The 15261-nt window shown below is 48.1% G+C and overlaps 1 protein-coding gene and 1 long non-coding RNA gene across 5 annotated transcripts in view; one reads left to right on the top strand and one right to left on the bottom strand.

Annotated features, from left to right (window-relative positions):
* LOC147002622 (uncharacterized) overlaps positions 1 to 5004 on the top strand; it is a 33208-nt gene extending 28204 nt beyond the window's left edge. The window contains exons 4-6 of one of the 3 annotated variants that reach the window (XR_015048399.1): positions 765 to 1003; positions 2178 to 2409; positions 3586 to 5004. This is a non-coding gene — a long non-coding RNA (uncharacterized LOC147002622). The remainder of the gene's footprint in view (positions 1 to 764; positions 1004 to 2177; positions 2410 to 3585) is intronic. The other 2 variants (XR_015048398.1, XR_015048400.1) reach the window with 2 other exon arrangements.
* The window catches only part of Fyn (FYN proto-oncogene, Src family tyrosine kinase), a 192210-nt gene that overhangs the window by 3339 nt on the left and 173610 nt on the right, over positions 1 to 15261 (bottom strand). For both annotated transcript variants that reach the window (XM_021173874.3, XM_021173875.3), the window contains exon 13: positions 9405 to 9536. In XM_021173874.3, coding sequence (XP_021029533.1) covers positions 9405 to 9536 — 132 coding nt within the window. The remainder of the gene's footprint in view (positions 1 to 9404; positions 9537 to 15261) is intronic.

Here is a 15261-nt window from a genome sequence, read left to right as displayed (position 1 = left end):
CCACCTCTCTCTATTCCAGGAAGCCTATAGGGCCAAGACAAGAACACAGGCATACACAGGGACTGGTATCCTCTCAAGCAATTCCTTGCTGCACAATGAAGTAGATAAACCTCTTAGCTTCATGGTGCTTCTGGAACTACACAGCTTGAGGCTGTAGGAATCTCCCTTGCTCTGGCTCCTGCCAGGAGCCCCTGGAGGAAAGATCCATAGAGACCTGAAGCTCAGAGCTATGACAGGAGACTCTCCCTAGAAGCCAGATTCTAGGGAGAACCTACAACCGCTCCCCAAATACATCTCAAGGCTTTAACCTGGTCCTGAGTGCACAGCACAGCACCACAGAATTCAATTAACTACTTTCCCAGGATTCCGTGAATCTTTCGTCAGTAAATGGTTTATTTCATTAAGAATCCAAATTCCTCAAATGGAAATACTTCTTTTCTTGAAACGTTTAATTCAGTCTCTGCCAATGGAAAGTTTAACTGGCCATTTGGGTCAAGCCTATTTTTCCAGTGCTCCACCCAAGTCTTGGACGTGATGTGATATAGATGTGACAACCCAAAACAGCATGTCACATTTGCTAAGAAGGCCTTCGTCCACGGGACAGAGTATGTGCAGTATACTCAGTATATGCAGAGTGAGGACTGGACTAGCCTGCAACTACACACTGTCAGCTTTGATATGCATTCTTAGCTTGCTGCCTCCTTTCCTGCAGCACCCAACCCCCACCCCATTTCTCCTTTTATTTTTCCATGTGCTCTCTCCAGACCTCCCAAAGTCCAGGGAATATATGAACAATTCTACGCACTGGCTGAAACAGATACATACCAATGGCAGCATTGCCAAAAGAGTAGACACTGCAACTGGCTGAGTGACGAGTGCAACAGAATAGCTGTCTTCCAACCAACCAAAGGCCAGAAACATGTGGGTGGGTGGCCCTACAAACCTGCCACTTCCTCAGTGAACCTTTGCAATGGTCAAGATGTTCTGGCTCAGCAAGGACTCAGTGAGTTTGCCATTCATAAACAGTACTTCAATTAAGCACACCATGCATGATAATATTCTTAAAAAAATACCCTTCCATTACCCAGTTTGGTCTCAGCTCTCCTCTGTGCTCCGGAGCTCAGGAGAACAGCATCTCTCCACTCTTTCCGAGGACCCAGGTGATGGCCCTGAGTTCACAGAACTCCACAACCTGCTGCTCGGAGATGTCCCTTGAACTCCTTCTTTCATGTTTTCAAACATGGTCATGGCTGTAACAGCTCCAGTCCTTCTGCCTAAAACACTGTAGCTGCGAGCCTCTGGCCAAGTGGACTGCACTCACTTCCTGACATGATCTCTGTATTATTCTTTCTGAGTCATTTTGCTGGCTTCCTTCTCAAACACAAGAAGTCAGCGCTCCAACTCTTCCTTCAAACCCAGACATTGTGCAGTTGCCACACAGACCGTCATAGGTACCCATGTTTTCTTTCCCTTATCCTTTGGGTCCTGGCCTCTCCTCTCCTTGTAGGCATCAGTATTATTCTTTGAGCTGTCCAAGAACTCAGTAGACCCTCCTCACTTTTCTTTCTGGCTCTTGAAGAAAGAAACAAAAGCCACTTCAACAGGCAGAACGCTGAACAGATGTCACTTCCAGACTCTGTACCTCTTGGCAGGGGACCTGGTTTGCTCCAGCCTCAGCGTCTCCTTTTGTTAACAGAACACCTTATCCATCACCTTAGGACAAGGTCTCACCAAAGAAGTATTGATACTTTACTGCTTCCCATTTGTGTGGCTTCTCAAGGGACCTCAGAGCAGACATACCTGTAGTTAGCGGTTTATTTTCTAGTCACGCGTGGACTTCACCATGGCTGTGGGAATCGGGACAACTGCACAGTGTAAATAAATGTTTTAACAATGGGGATGATACTCAGGCTATCTGATATCAAATTTCTTTTTCGAGCTGAGCTTTTCATTCAAAGAGAATGATACTATATTGTGCATGGATGGGGCCTTCTGTCTGAGGCCCCTTGCTTTCCTGTATAAGCTCTCTTAAAAACCCATCTGTCTGCTTGCTGTTGTGAGCTGCCACACGGGTGCTGAGAGCGAGGACAGTGGAGTTAATGGTGCTTGCTCAGCGAGCCTGCAGTGCACCGCTGCATGTGTTACCAGATTACCCAGTGTTTTCTCTTATCTTACAGGAACAACCAGGAGGTTGGAGAGCCACTCCATGGATCAGAGGACAAATGTGGGGCAGAGGGATACTGACCAGAGAGTACAGATGGAGATGAAGCACTGACCCTGAGAAGGCAATAATTACTAGTTTTGTTTACTGTTACCCCCCTCACCAGTCACCTGGGGCAGCAGTTTTTATTAAAACCGCCGTATTAATAAAATCAGAAATGCCGGTCGGGAGAGCTGCGGCACACAAAGGTGATTTGAAGTGGATAATGCAGCATCATATTTTCTGGGCTTTTCTTTTCTTGTTTTCTTTTTCTTTATTTTTGGAGACAAGGGCTTGCTATGTAGCCCAGGCTGACCTCAAACTAACAGTAATAATCCTGCTCCTGTCTCCCAAGTGCTGGGATTACAAGCCTGAGCTTTTGATAATACAGTGCTATAAAGAACTCCTCTGTCCTCTGAAGAGAGAAGAGAAAAAAAAGAGGGTGAAGGTGCCAGCGTGGGAGGCAGGGGCCTGACCACAGTCAAGACCAAACAGCAGCAGAGCGCTGCGCTCAGGCTGTACTGGGAGACTGCCCCTTCCTATGCCCTCCAGCTTCACGCACAGCCTCCTATCCTTTCTTACTCTTATCATGTCAGCCAAGAGAAACCTTGCAGGGGAGGAGACAGCATTCCGAGCTCTCTGAAGGAACACAGTGTACGGCTGTGCTTTGGCCCTGGGGCCCATGGGCTGGGGAGGCAGAGGACCCGTCATGTACTGCTAAGGTTAGCTGTTTTCAGACTGTTTCCCATGGCCCCTCTACCTGGACAGTCCACACTTGCCTCCTTGAGGGAGTCTGCCCCTGTCAGCAGCTTGAACACAATAATACCTGTCTTTACGGCATGTGATCATGCGGGGTGGGGCAAAGGGGCAGAACGGGTGCTTGGCTCTTTACAGGAGGTGTGAGCAGTTTTGCTTGCTCACCTTACCCCCCAGGTCATTACCAAGTGACTAGTTCTGCGCAAGGAAGTTAAGCAGCTGACACTTGCTGAAAGAATGATTTGAGGGTGCTTCAAATGCACAAACAGATTTGCTTAAGAGAAGAGCCCTGCTCTGCCAGATCCCGCCAGCACCCAAGCAGGTGTTCAGTCAAGGGCCATGGCTTGGCATGGCCAGGCATGGCCAGGACATTCTGCCTATCGGGTTACTGGAATATGAAATTTGAACGTGGGGTCAACTTCCCAGAACTCTGGGGACAGAGGCTACTTTGTAGCTGGGAACACTCACCCCGTGTCGGCCATATGTGAGGATAACGGGGCAGAGTTATAAGGTTCTGTAGGCTAAGGGGCAGCTTTAAAAAATGTTTAAAAACCTACGAGTCTTCCTTTTTTTTTTTAAATTCAAATGTCTCCCCTTTTATTCATACACTCCTTTATTTGCTTCTACAGAGTCTACTGTGGGCAGACACTGCTGGGAATCAGAACATGGAAGATGCCCCGTTCCTCTCAAGGAAGGCAGAGCTGCTGGGAGTTCCAGACAGAAGGAGAAAGAAACATTCTGGGCACACTGGAGCACACCTCAAACCCTAGCACTTGGGAGACAGAGGCAGGCAGATAGACCTCTGTGAGGTTGATGCCAGCTTGGTCTACATAGCCACTTCTAGGCTAACACAGTGAGATGCTGTCATAGACAAATTCCTTGGTGTGTCCAAGATGTAAAGGGAGAGAGACAGCAGAGACATCCTAAGTCAAACCTTTCCCTCAGCACTGCTCACTTCACACACATTAGGAGAATACTCACACCTACAATACACAACTACACCTAAGGCTCGGGACATTGCAAAGAGGAGGCAGAAAGAGTGTAAGAGCCAGGGGACCAGCATTCTGTGAGGTTTTGTCTCCTAGTAACATCAGAAGCTATGCCTGTAAAGTCTTACCAGCATCACTGCCTAAACATGACCCGACGAAGGATCATAATCAATGGTTATGTCAACTGAATGGGAAAAAAAGCCCAATGAGGCCTGAACCCTACACAAAAACTATAGGCAACTGAGTGAAGCTGGAGCGAGAGGTGGCCCTCCCCAGGGAAAAGCACACCAACTTGTCATCTAGTGTGGAATGGTGACACAAGCAACCCTGTATGGACTCAGCAGGCTGTATTTAGAAATATATATGCATGTATATACAGACACATCTATGCATGCAATATCAACTGATGAAAAAAGAGGCTATGGCTTTGAAAGAGTATGTGTGTGGAGGTAACTAGGAAGGCCTGGAAGGAGGAAAGGCAAGGGAGAAACATTTTAACGAGAATACAAGCTCAAATCTAAACCCCAACCAAAAGAGTAAAAAGCATGCTTGCTTGCAACCCCACAAGCTGCCAGCCAATGCCACCACTCCTGTCCTCTGGCTCCCTGGCTACCTGCAGGTGGCACAGTGCCCCTAAACACCCACCTGGCCCAAGGCTAGCTCCTATCAGAGTTATACTCAGCAAGCACCTCTTAGTGACTTCCACTGTCACCATCTCCTCACCACACTCCTCTTTGCTCCACTCAATGCTACTAGCCAGGGTGAGTGTAGTTCGTTGGTTTGTGTTGCCCATCTTCTTCAAGACAAAACGCTCCTGAGGGCAGGAATTCTCATGTTACTTCACTGCTATAATCCTCGGGTCCGGAAAAGCACTCAATGCATAACAGGCATTCAATAAGTGTTTGTGGACTTGTGCAGGGTGTGGCCTTCTGAAGTTATCTGGAGGGCAAGGGGAGCCCTTGGCATCTTTAATCAGGGCCAGAGTGAGATAATTCATCTGTTTTCCAGGATAACATTTCTGCTGGCGACAATGACAAAATGGTGGAGGATGAGGGGAGGAAGGGGGGGGGGGGCGCGGCGGCAGGAAGTTCCATTAGGAGGTCACCACCCAGTGGTGACAGCCTGATACAGGCAGGGGAAGGGAAAGCGGAGGGGGAAAGAATTTGAGAAAGCTTCTAGAGGTGAAATGTCATGCTAAAATGCAAAGCTATGATTTTACACAGCAAGCTCAGGAAACAGCTCTGGCGCCAGCATTACCATCGCGCACATACAACAATCCCTTAGCCTAAATACAGTTCTAATCTCCATGCAGAGAACACTTAAAGCGCTGCATACAGAAAGCAGGCTGGACTCCAGCAAGGATGGCACAAATGATCGGCTGTGTGGGACTGTGAAAGGCAGCCTGTTTTCTGGTTGAGTTAGGTTTAAACCCCAGAGACCCAGCAGGTGTTCCTGCAAGGGACAGAAAGTGTTTGCCATGTCCCCAGACACTGGGCTCCTGACATGAGGCCCCAGCTCCATAATTCTGTGGCCACCAGTCACACAGGGCCCCAAGCTCCTGGTATTCTGTCTGGACTCCACCCCCACGGTTACCTGGCAACAGCCAGGTAGGCCTGGCCCACTATAAAAGGGGATGTTTGCCCCCTACTCCCTCTCTTACTCCTGTTTCCGGGTTGCTTCTCTCTTGCCCTCTTGCTCTCCTCTCCGCACCCCCCTCCCCACAATGTGGCCATGGCCGGTCTCTACTTCCCTACTCTCTTCCTTCTCTCTGCCTTTCTACAATAAACACCTTAAGACCATGGGGGGACCCGCAGTGGGGAACAATGCACCAGGTCTTCCTCTAAAGAGCAGAACCTAATCTCACACAGAAGGCCTCTCTGCATTCTCAGCCACCGTTTTCACCAACCCAAGTTGACCACTGAGCAAGCCAAAGACTCTCCTCCCCTCGGGAACCAGCCTGAGCTCTCTGCCCGCCCTTTTCCAGAGCCAGCCCCTAAGGCCGCCTACTCTGTTCTCAGCTCTTCTGAGGCATTCTGTGGTACCCAAGAGCTAGAACCTGCTGTCCTCAGCCTCTGTGCAGGCCCGGGGACCCCAAGCCAACTCCAGCAGGTCTGCAGAGACCTCAGAATGAGCCTCCCTGCCCCCAGAGCAGGGTCCTGCAGCTTCTCACAGCCTGACAGTGGCATGGGGTGCACGAAGTCAGACTTCCCATGTCCTGCCTCACCCAGCAGTCTGAGCCCTGGGCAGGATGCGGGACCCCATTTTTAGCCCACAGGGCTGCAGCTGTGTGTTGCAATGGTGTCCGTCTCTGTCACCCATCTTGGAAGTGGATGGGTAGCTGACCAGCTCCCTTTAACCTCAGGACAATACTTCAATATTCCTCTACGGCTTCAAGGCCTTGCTCAGTTTCAGTGTGTCCTCCTTTCCTTTCTCCGTCTCTGGTCAGTTCAGTGAGCGCAGCCTGAGGACACAGCAGCGCCTACTCAGTGCTAGGTTGCCCTTCATCTGGCCACGCCTCTAGCATCACTCAGTTCTCCTCCGAGGCTCACTTCTACACTGACTGCACTGACTTACATGCTGGGTGGAAATGTCTGGGAATCTTTGCCAAGCTCATTTGTAAGTCAGCCCCCATCTCCTTTCACTGTCACGAGCCAGAGCACTTTCCTATGTGACGTGGGGACAAAGGGCCATTCTCAGGTATGAAAGAACTCAGGCAAGTTTACCACCACCTTCCATTGTTGAGAAGAGAATTACTTGAAAGTATGTTCTAGGCAGCTGAGAAACTAGTGTGTCAAAGTGCATAATGGAAGCATCTGATAAACAGAGAGCTGGACTTTCTCCTGGACTCCCACCAGCAGGGAATGGGAGATCCAGTGCAGGAGGGCTGAAGCAAGGTGAGCCCTCAGCACAGGCTGGCCGACTGGGTCACACCGACAACCATGGTGACATGTGGACAATGCTTAATGAAAAGGTTTGTGTCCTGGAAGTGCTCCCCTCTGCTAGGTTAGCAACCCTGTAACTATAATCTCAATGCAGGAGCTTCTCCTTTAGAGTTTCTGTCACATTCAGAAGCCCAACTGAACAGCTGAGTTACAAAATAAAACTAAGCAGTGTCCGTGGCTATGAGAAGAGGTCTGGAATAGCCTCTGTGCTGCAGGCAGCTCTCTGGGCAATCAAGTCAACCTGCCAGGCTCCAATGGCTCTTCATGGCAGCACACAGGCCTCACAACTGGCTTGGTCCCCTTTCTAAGGCCATCAAGCACGTCACCTCATCCATCGCCTCAGATCCTCCCTACAGTCTCTACAGCTTTTCCGGGTGACAGGCAGGACACATCTTGCTCATCGTGAGCGAGCCTCTTGCTCTCCGTGCTCTCATTTACTTGCCTTCTCCCTTGCCCATGGCCCCTGCAGGCAGCTGCAGTCATGGAAGGCATAATAAATACACATACTATGCTGGACCCAGTTCTCACTTAACTCCTCTGCTCTCTTCGTGGGTCTCTCAATGAAGGGGCTACCTTGTGTCCCCGATTCTGCCATATAATGAGAACTCAGGTCGGGGAGCACACCCAGGATGCCCATCTGAGTAACCTACCCTCCATCAGCAGGGCACAAACACCCTCCCGACAGTAATGCTCCGGGAGACCAGGACTATTTATTGGCTCATGGTTTTCCCTCCAGCTCGAATAGTACCTGCTCGGGGACAGGAACTCATCAGTGCCACCTGAGAGCTGAATGGCTCATTTGTGCTACTTCCCAAGGGAACAAATGCCAGGCCAGGCCACACAAAATGATGCTGAGTGAAGGCATCCACTCAGACTTGGAAACCTAGGTTATTTTCTTTGTGCTAAAACCCAACCTGACAAAACCCCGGTCTCCAAATGCTTCCTCTTCTCAGCCCCCACACCCACCGCTTTGTCTTGGCCTCCGTGTGTGTGTGTGTGTGTGTGTGTGTGTGTGTGTGTGTGTGAGACCCAGGAACAAAAAGCAGCTTTGTGTTACTGTGAGAGAAAGCCTCACGGAAATGCAAAACAACATTAACCTTTTCCTGTGATTGCTTTTAACACACCGGGTGTCTATAAACCTGGGGAGATCAGGAAGAAATTAGTTCAAAATATAGACAATAATAATTTTTTAAAAGTGCCTTCTCACTTTTAAAACCTGGAGATGGTATATTTTCATCCTTGAGAAGCAATTCAAAAGCACCCCTGCTGGGCCCCACCCCCTCCTGGGCAGCCCTTTCTTCTCTGCCCGTTGACTATTCCCAGAGTGTCTGCCCACTTGTGCATGCCGGAAGCAGCAGCCGCTGCAGCAGCTGCAGCAGCCGCAGCAGCAGTAGCAATAAAGAAGACTTACACACCCACACCTCCCAGTGCTGGGCTGGGGCTTCAGAGACTGGCACTTTGTTAATTCTGCCTCAGTGCCAGCCTTCCTCCCTTAGAGGTCTTGAGGCTGTGCTAGCCTAGACAGAGAGGCTCTTTATGAACACTTCTCTGTTCTCTGACGATGACCAGAAACAATCAGACAAAATGAACAAAGGGATTACAAATTAATCGGCTCTCTCTGGCTCCTCTGACTGCAGAGATATGATTACAAGCCCAGGATTTGCAAGAGCCCTACATTCCTCATTAATCTCTACTATCGGTGCCATCACTGTGGGCCTTTTCTTTTCTTCCTTTTTAAGAGGCAGGGAATGAAGGGAGTGAGCCAGCTATGCTCTTTCTTTGCTCAGCAGTAACTGAAAAATATGTCCTTAACATTTCACAAAGCAGACCGTCCCTGCCCTGAAACCAGTAAAGTGTGGAGGCGAAATGGCGCGTGTCCTTTATGTCTCCGTCTGGCTAAGTTAATGAATTTAAGCATGGGTAACCTTAACCCACAGCTTCTTCACAGAAGGAGCATCTGACAGCCCAGAACAACTGCAGGCTCCCAGAGGCCCCCGCGCCCTCATAACACACTCCCTTTTGTGTATCTTGGCCATTCAGCCACAGGCAGAGAACGGGTTGGTCAGCCTAAACTGCCTTTCCTGCACCTCCACTTGGGGCCATCTGGGGCTGGAGCCTCAGAGAGAACAGGATGGGCATCTTCCTGCCAGGCTTGCTCTGTGGCTCAGTGCTACAACGAGATCAAAAGGCAACGGGACCTTTTCTCCTTCTCTTTCCCAGCTCCATTTGGGCACAGGCTCTGCCAGGGACATTTCTGCTTTGGGAGCCATGACACATGCACCTCCTGAGACAGGACAAATTCCATGACCTGTGGGAACTGGAACATTTCTACCAGCTGCTTAGCACATTGAATTTGGTGTACAGGTCACGGTAATTCTTAGTTCTGCATTCCCCTGGCTAAATACCTTGGCAGAAGGCTGAGCACAGGGCTTAGAAAGGCAGCTGTGCAAGACTCCTGTAAAATGAAGTTAAAATAGAACTCGACAGACAAACCGTTTCTCATGTCTGTGTCCTTACCTGGGTACGGCACTCTTCCTTTGGTGACCAGCTCTGTGAGTAAGATTCCGAAAGACCACACGTCAGACTTGATTGTGAACCTTCCATACAGGGCCGCTTCGGGGGCCGTCCACTTAATGGGGAACTTTGCACCTGCAGAATGGAGACGTGTTTACTCATGAGCCGGGGATCCTACACTGGGGTGAAGAGGGAAGACAACGTATTGGAAAGTCATCTGCAGGGGACAGGGTTGGGGGACGAGGACAGGAAGAAGATGGTGAAGGAATAGCGGGTGTGGTGATGAATTATGCCCTGGGCCTGGCTCAGTGACTTTAAGCAAATAACTTTAAATCTTCCTTCAAAGAGTTGGACTTCAAAACTCTTGATATGTCAGTAAAGAGAAGAGCTAGCTAGCTCTTTGAACATGATTCCACGATCACACTGAATGGTATGTGCTTGGTCTGGAGTATGATTCCTGATTTGTGAGTCCGTGCGTGTATGCACGCATGCATGTGTGTGAATAAGAATGGCCCCCAGAGGGTCCTGCATTTGAATGCTTAGTCAGCAGGCAGAGGCACTACTTATAAAGATTAGGAGGTGTGGCCTTGTTGGGGTAGGTGTGGCCCTTATGGATGGAGTGCGTCAGTGGGCTTTGAGGTTTCAGAAGCCCAAGGCAGGCTAGTGGTATTCTTCCTGATGCCTGTGGATCTGCACGTAGAACTCTCAGCTACCGCTCCAGCACCATATCTGACTGCACACTGCCATGCTTCCCACCAGATGATAATGAACTAAACCTCTGAACCGTAAGCCATCCGCAATTAAATGCTTTCCTTTGTACGAGTTGCCTTGGTCATGGTGTCTCTCATAGCAACAGAACAGTGCCTAAGATAATATGTATGCATACATGAATACTCCCATCTCTCTCTCAAATAATGCTATATTTTAATAGATACACACAGGACTAGGTCATCATACTATTCTCCTGTGTCCTCTGGTTTATAAAGTCACCGATTGGTCTTAGGAGGTGCCACAAATCCACAGAAGTTCCAGCTTCCCCTAGGATGGAGTGAATGGATAGAGCCCACACATTACACTGAAATGGGCCATATTTTCTATTTCTTACACACACCATGGGGACATGATCCTGCCCGTGGCTGACTTCTCACTTCCTCCTACCCATTCTGCCCATCTTTATTCCTGGGACGTTTTTATTCTGCACTGTGTGACTGCTTTCCTCCTACCCTTCTCCTACCAGCCAGAGAGGGTTCAAGTGAATAACACTACTAGACAGGACATGCCTGGATGGCAGCTTATGAGTCTGATGACTAAGCATTTAAATATATGAGCCTGTGGGGACCATTTTTATTCAAATGAACACACACACACATTACACACACACACACACAGACACAGACACACACACACACACACTCATTTCAAAGGCAGAGACACTTTCAAGAGTCTCTGGTTATTAGAAGAATCCACTTTCCACATCTAAAGGACAGGCACAGCCCACCCTGCTTGTCACAGAGTTAGAAAGATGTGGACAGATTAAGATGGACCTAGCAAGCCTGCGTTTTCATGTTAGGGTCAGCGACTATAAAGCAGTTCTGGGCACTGCTTGAATAGCCCAAAGGAAAAACTACAAGGATTTTGTATTAGTTATGCAAACAATAGCATGCTAAAATCATACTAATGACGCTTAGGAGCTACTACAAAGCATACAAAGGCTGATAAAAATCAGAATTGTCACAGCATCCTCTATGAAAAGTCACTATGCGCAAAAGTGGCAAATGATTAAAATCTTTAAATTATGGAGGTTTTAATAGCCAGACGTGATAAATTACAGCAATTACATTTTTGCTTTAAATACAGTACACCATAGCAATGTTAACAAATACACCCTGGCGTTTTCCAGCAATGCAATTTTCTTTTCCATCTCTTTCATGCCAGTATGAAATCAAAATTGCAGAAAATCCTCTGATTTCTCTCTGTGGCATCTCACCCTAACACTGGAGCAGGCAAGTACCTATCACTCTCTTCCACTCTTATGCATTCCATTTAAAGTGAGTTTCTTCTCTCTTTCCTTAAGTGCTGGCGACCGCCTGCATGATCTGGGATTCTCTGAGCAGTCATTTTGTTTTAACATTTCGTTAAAAGCATTCTTCACACAGCTCTCTGTCCTTGGTATTCTGTGCATCCAGCTTCAACTCCAAGCCATAGGGTCAGGGGGACAGGCTTTCCTCAGTGTCGAGTGTACAGTCCAGGACTGCACCTCAGCTGGAATTCTCTTGTTCATAAATAAATGAATGGATGGACAGATATTAAACACATCCTCACTTAGAGCAACTCCATGGCTCTATAATCTGACAATATATAAAGTAAAATGGAACTATTTCTCTCTGGCATACATAAAAATCCTGTACCATAAATGGCAGGAAAAGAATCCTGGGGTCCTCCTCAGACTCCTGCAACACTGGCCAGGGGGTGGGGTTCTGGCAGTAAACTATGCACAATTCAGACAGTTATCTTGGTCTCCCTTCTTTGAGACAGTCGCATGTAGCTGAAGATGCTGTGCCCACCAACTCCTGGTCCTTCCTGCCTCTGTGGCTCGAGTCCTGGGATTACAGATGTGGTAACGTGGTGCTTTCACTCTGATTTTCTGAGTAAAGATTTTTAAGATTTCAGGTTTAAAAAAGTAAATGTATCAGCCAGCTATACTAATCTGCTTTCTCATTTTCTCATTAAGGTATAACAAAGATATTAAACCAGGCAGTGGTGGCACATATCTTTAATCTCAGCACCTGGGAGGCAGAGGCAGGTGGATCTCTGAGTTCTAGACCAGCGTGGTCTACAGAGCAAGTTCTAGGACAGCCAGGCTGTTACACAGAGAAATCACAAAACAAAGACAAAACAATGACAAAAAAGATACGCAAAATTTACATAAAGAACACAGTCTGCATCATCTGAGGGTTTCTGACAGGAAGGCATTAGTGAGTATGCATTTGATGGATGAGAGAGGACTTACATACAGTCAGTTTGCATTATTGCTTTGTAAGACAAAATATTTTTCACACCAAGCAACAAGTATTTAAAAGGATAAAATTTAAAGAATGGCTTTGTCCATATTTTTAGTAGCTACCTTCAACACAAGCTTAAAAACATTTATTTTATTTGTGTGTAAGTCTATGCACTTGTGTGCTGGTGCCCTCTGAGGCGGAAGGAGAATGTGGACTCACTTGGAGTCTGAGTAATAGGAGGTTGTAAAACCACTTGACTTGGGTACTGGAACTGAACTGAGGGCTTCTGGAGCCTGAACAGTGAGCCATCTCTCCAGCCTCAACACAACTTTTGTTTGTTCTTTTGTTTATCGAGACAGGGTTTCTCTGTGTCGCTCTTACTGCCTGGAAATCACAATATACATGAGGCTGGTCTTGAACTCAAGAGATCCACCAGCCTCTGCCTTGGCAGGGCTAAAGGTGTAGTTTTTGTTTGTTTGTATTGGTTTTCAGATTTAAAAAAAAAAAAATTAATGTTTTTTTTTTTTTTTTAAGACAAAAGGTTAAATTGAAGCAATGACAAGCTATTACTGAGAAGAAGTAAGCAGTGCTTAGTTTCTGACTTCTATTTGCTCTTGACTTAGCTTCCTCCCTCCAGAGGGTACAAAGTTCCAGGCCTGACAGTGTGGTTCTGCAGAGAGTTGGTTTCTCCTGGTCTCTCTGCATATGCCTATGCAGGGTGCAGGGGTAAAACCTGAGACTGAGAAGCGTATGTCTAAGGTCACCCAGCAATGGGGCACATAAGGGGTCCTGCTAGGGGCTGGAGTAAGTGCTTCATTTGGGCCAAATTAGAGAGCTTAGAGACTCAGAAGGAGATGAAACTCCCTGCTGTGCCACCCTCCCCACCCCTCTGCTCTTGGCCTGAGTGCTACTTGCTTAAAGACTTTGCCTGATCAATAACACTTGGACAGGTTCCCCATCTCCATGCTGCCACAGCAGCCTGTTTTTCTGAGTTGCTATAGCTTGAAGTGTGACAGATGCATAGGTTATCATTAGTGTATCTCTTGGCAGCACTGTCTCTGAGGGTTGGAACGTGTCTTTGGGACAACTGTGTGTGTCTCCAGCTCAGAGCCTGGCATGTCTGGTACCCTGAAGACTCCTGAGAGAACCAACTGGATGAGAGCGGAGCTGGGCACTGCATTAGCTGTCCAGCTCTCCTTCCTGCTGGCTAACCTTGGTTTCCTATGGGCAACTTATCTGGTCTCTCGTTTCTGAGGTGTCTTCCCTTGTTCTTGGTGACAGTACTAGTGTCATGTCTGGATGGCTGTTTAAGGGTCTAACAACTGCTAATTAACTACAATGAGAAAGCATCTGCCATACACTAATGAAACCGAAAAACACTTGCAGATTCTGCATTTTAATACCAAATGCAGAGTACTCAGAGCCCCGTAGTGTCCGAGTGAATCTGAGAGATGTAGAGGGAGTCATAGCTATGCTTCAGAGGACCAGGGAGGGGGCAGTTCCTGGGCTGCTACTGGGATGGCTAGTAGTTTTGGTGGCAGAAAGAGCAGGCAACAGGGGGCCTTGCAGTAGTCATAGCAAGATGAAGTGGGCAGTAGTCATTTCTGGCTTGCTGGGCACTGGCCCTTACCATCCGAAGCAGGTTTGTAATCATCTGTGTGCCTAGTCAGGGGAAGAGGCATGGCGGATCTTACTCAATTACCTAAGTTTGTCCCTAAGAACAGTAACAACAACAAGACCCCACTTGACTGCTGCTGAGCTGGCCTGCTCTCTCCTTCCCACCATAAGTGAGTCTGGAGTTTTCCCTACAGGCCTAGCATCTGCTCTACGCATAGCCTCCTTCCTGTCTCTCTCTTGTCTCCAATGTCCAATTTTCTTCCACTCACTCTAACCACAGCCATTGGGGCCTCAGTGTTCCCGACTCTTCTCTCCACTATGTCCTCTCTTGTCACTAATTTTTCCTGCTGCGTGTGTGAGGGGGATGGGCACATTCAGATGTTTCTCATTTGAATTCCTGGCTCTTTATTTCCAAATATTTATGGGTTTCTAGGGTCTCCCGGCTTTACCTAAAATACAGCAACTGTAAGCTTAATTTATTGTTCAGTATATCATCTTACTATGTGCAAGATTATAAGAGAGTCTTGCAGTGGGCAGAAAAATGTCACCAAATGACTGAGTTAGAAATTAATTGTTTTGAGGAAGGAGGAGGGGATAGGGGGAAGGGGGGCTTTTTGGAGGGGAAACCAGGAAAGGGGATAACACTTGAAATGTAAATAAAGAAAGTATCTAATAAAAAATGGAAAAAAAAGAAATTAATTCTTACTTTTTACCTCTAAGAAAGGAACAAAATCCCCTTCATTTGTTTGTGTTTTACTATCCCTTTCTGGGGTTTGGTCACTATGTTGCTAGGCTTCAGGGCAGAAAACTTAAGCTGGGACTTTTCTCCCCCTTGCTCTTTCCAGACCACTGTCATCTTGCTGTTAACCTGGCACCTTGGTTCTGCTCTTTGACCTGTCTCTCAAAACTACCCAGATTCTAGTCACCAGTCCTGCCGAGTCCTCCTGCCTTGGTACCTAGCCTCCAGCAGTGCCCCTGCCGAGTCCTCCTGCCTTGGTACCTAGCCTCCAGCAGTACCCCTGCCGAGTCCTCCTGCCTTGGTACCTAGCCTCCAGCAGTGCCCCTGCCGAGTCCTCCTGCCTTGGTACCTAGCCTCCAGCAGTACCCCTGCCGAGTCCTCCTGCCTTGGTACCTAGCCTCCAGCAGTGCCCCTCCAAGTCCTCCTGCCTTGGTACCTAGCCTCCAGCAGTGCCCCTGCCGAGTCCTCCTGCCTTGGTACCTAGCCTCCAGCAGTGCCCCTG

This window comes from Mus caroli, unplaced genomic scaffold (assembly GCF_978045245.1).
Source record: "Mus caroli unplaced genomic scaffold, Mus_caroli_1 scaffold_9, whole genome shotgun sequence".
Lineage (NCBI taxonomy): Eukaryota > Metazoa > Chordata > Mammalia > Rodentia > Muridae > Mus > Mus caroli.
The sequence above is the reverse complement of the archived record's forward strand: the minus strand, read 5'-3'. Positions and strand labels throughout refer to the sequence as shown.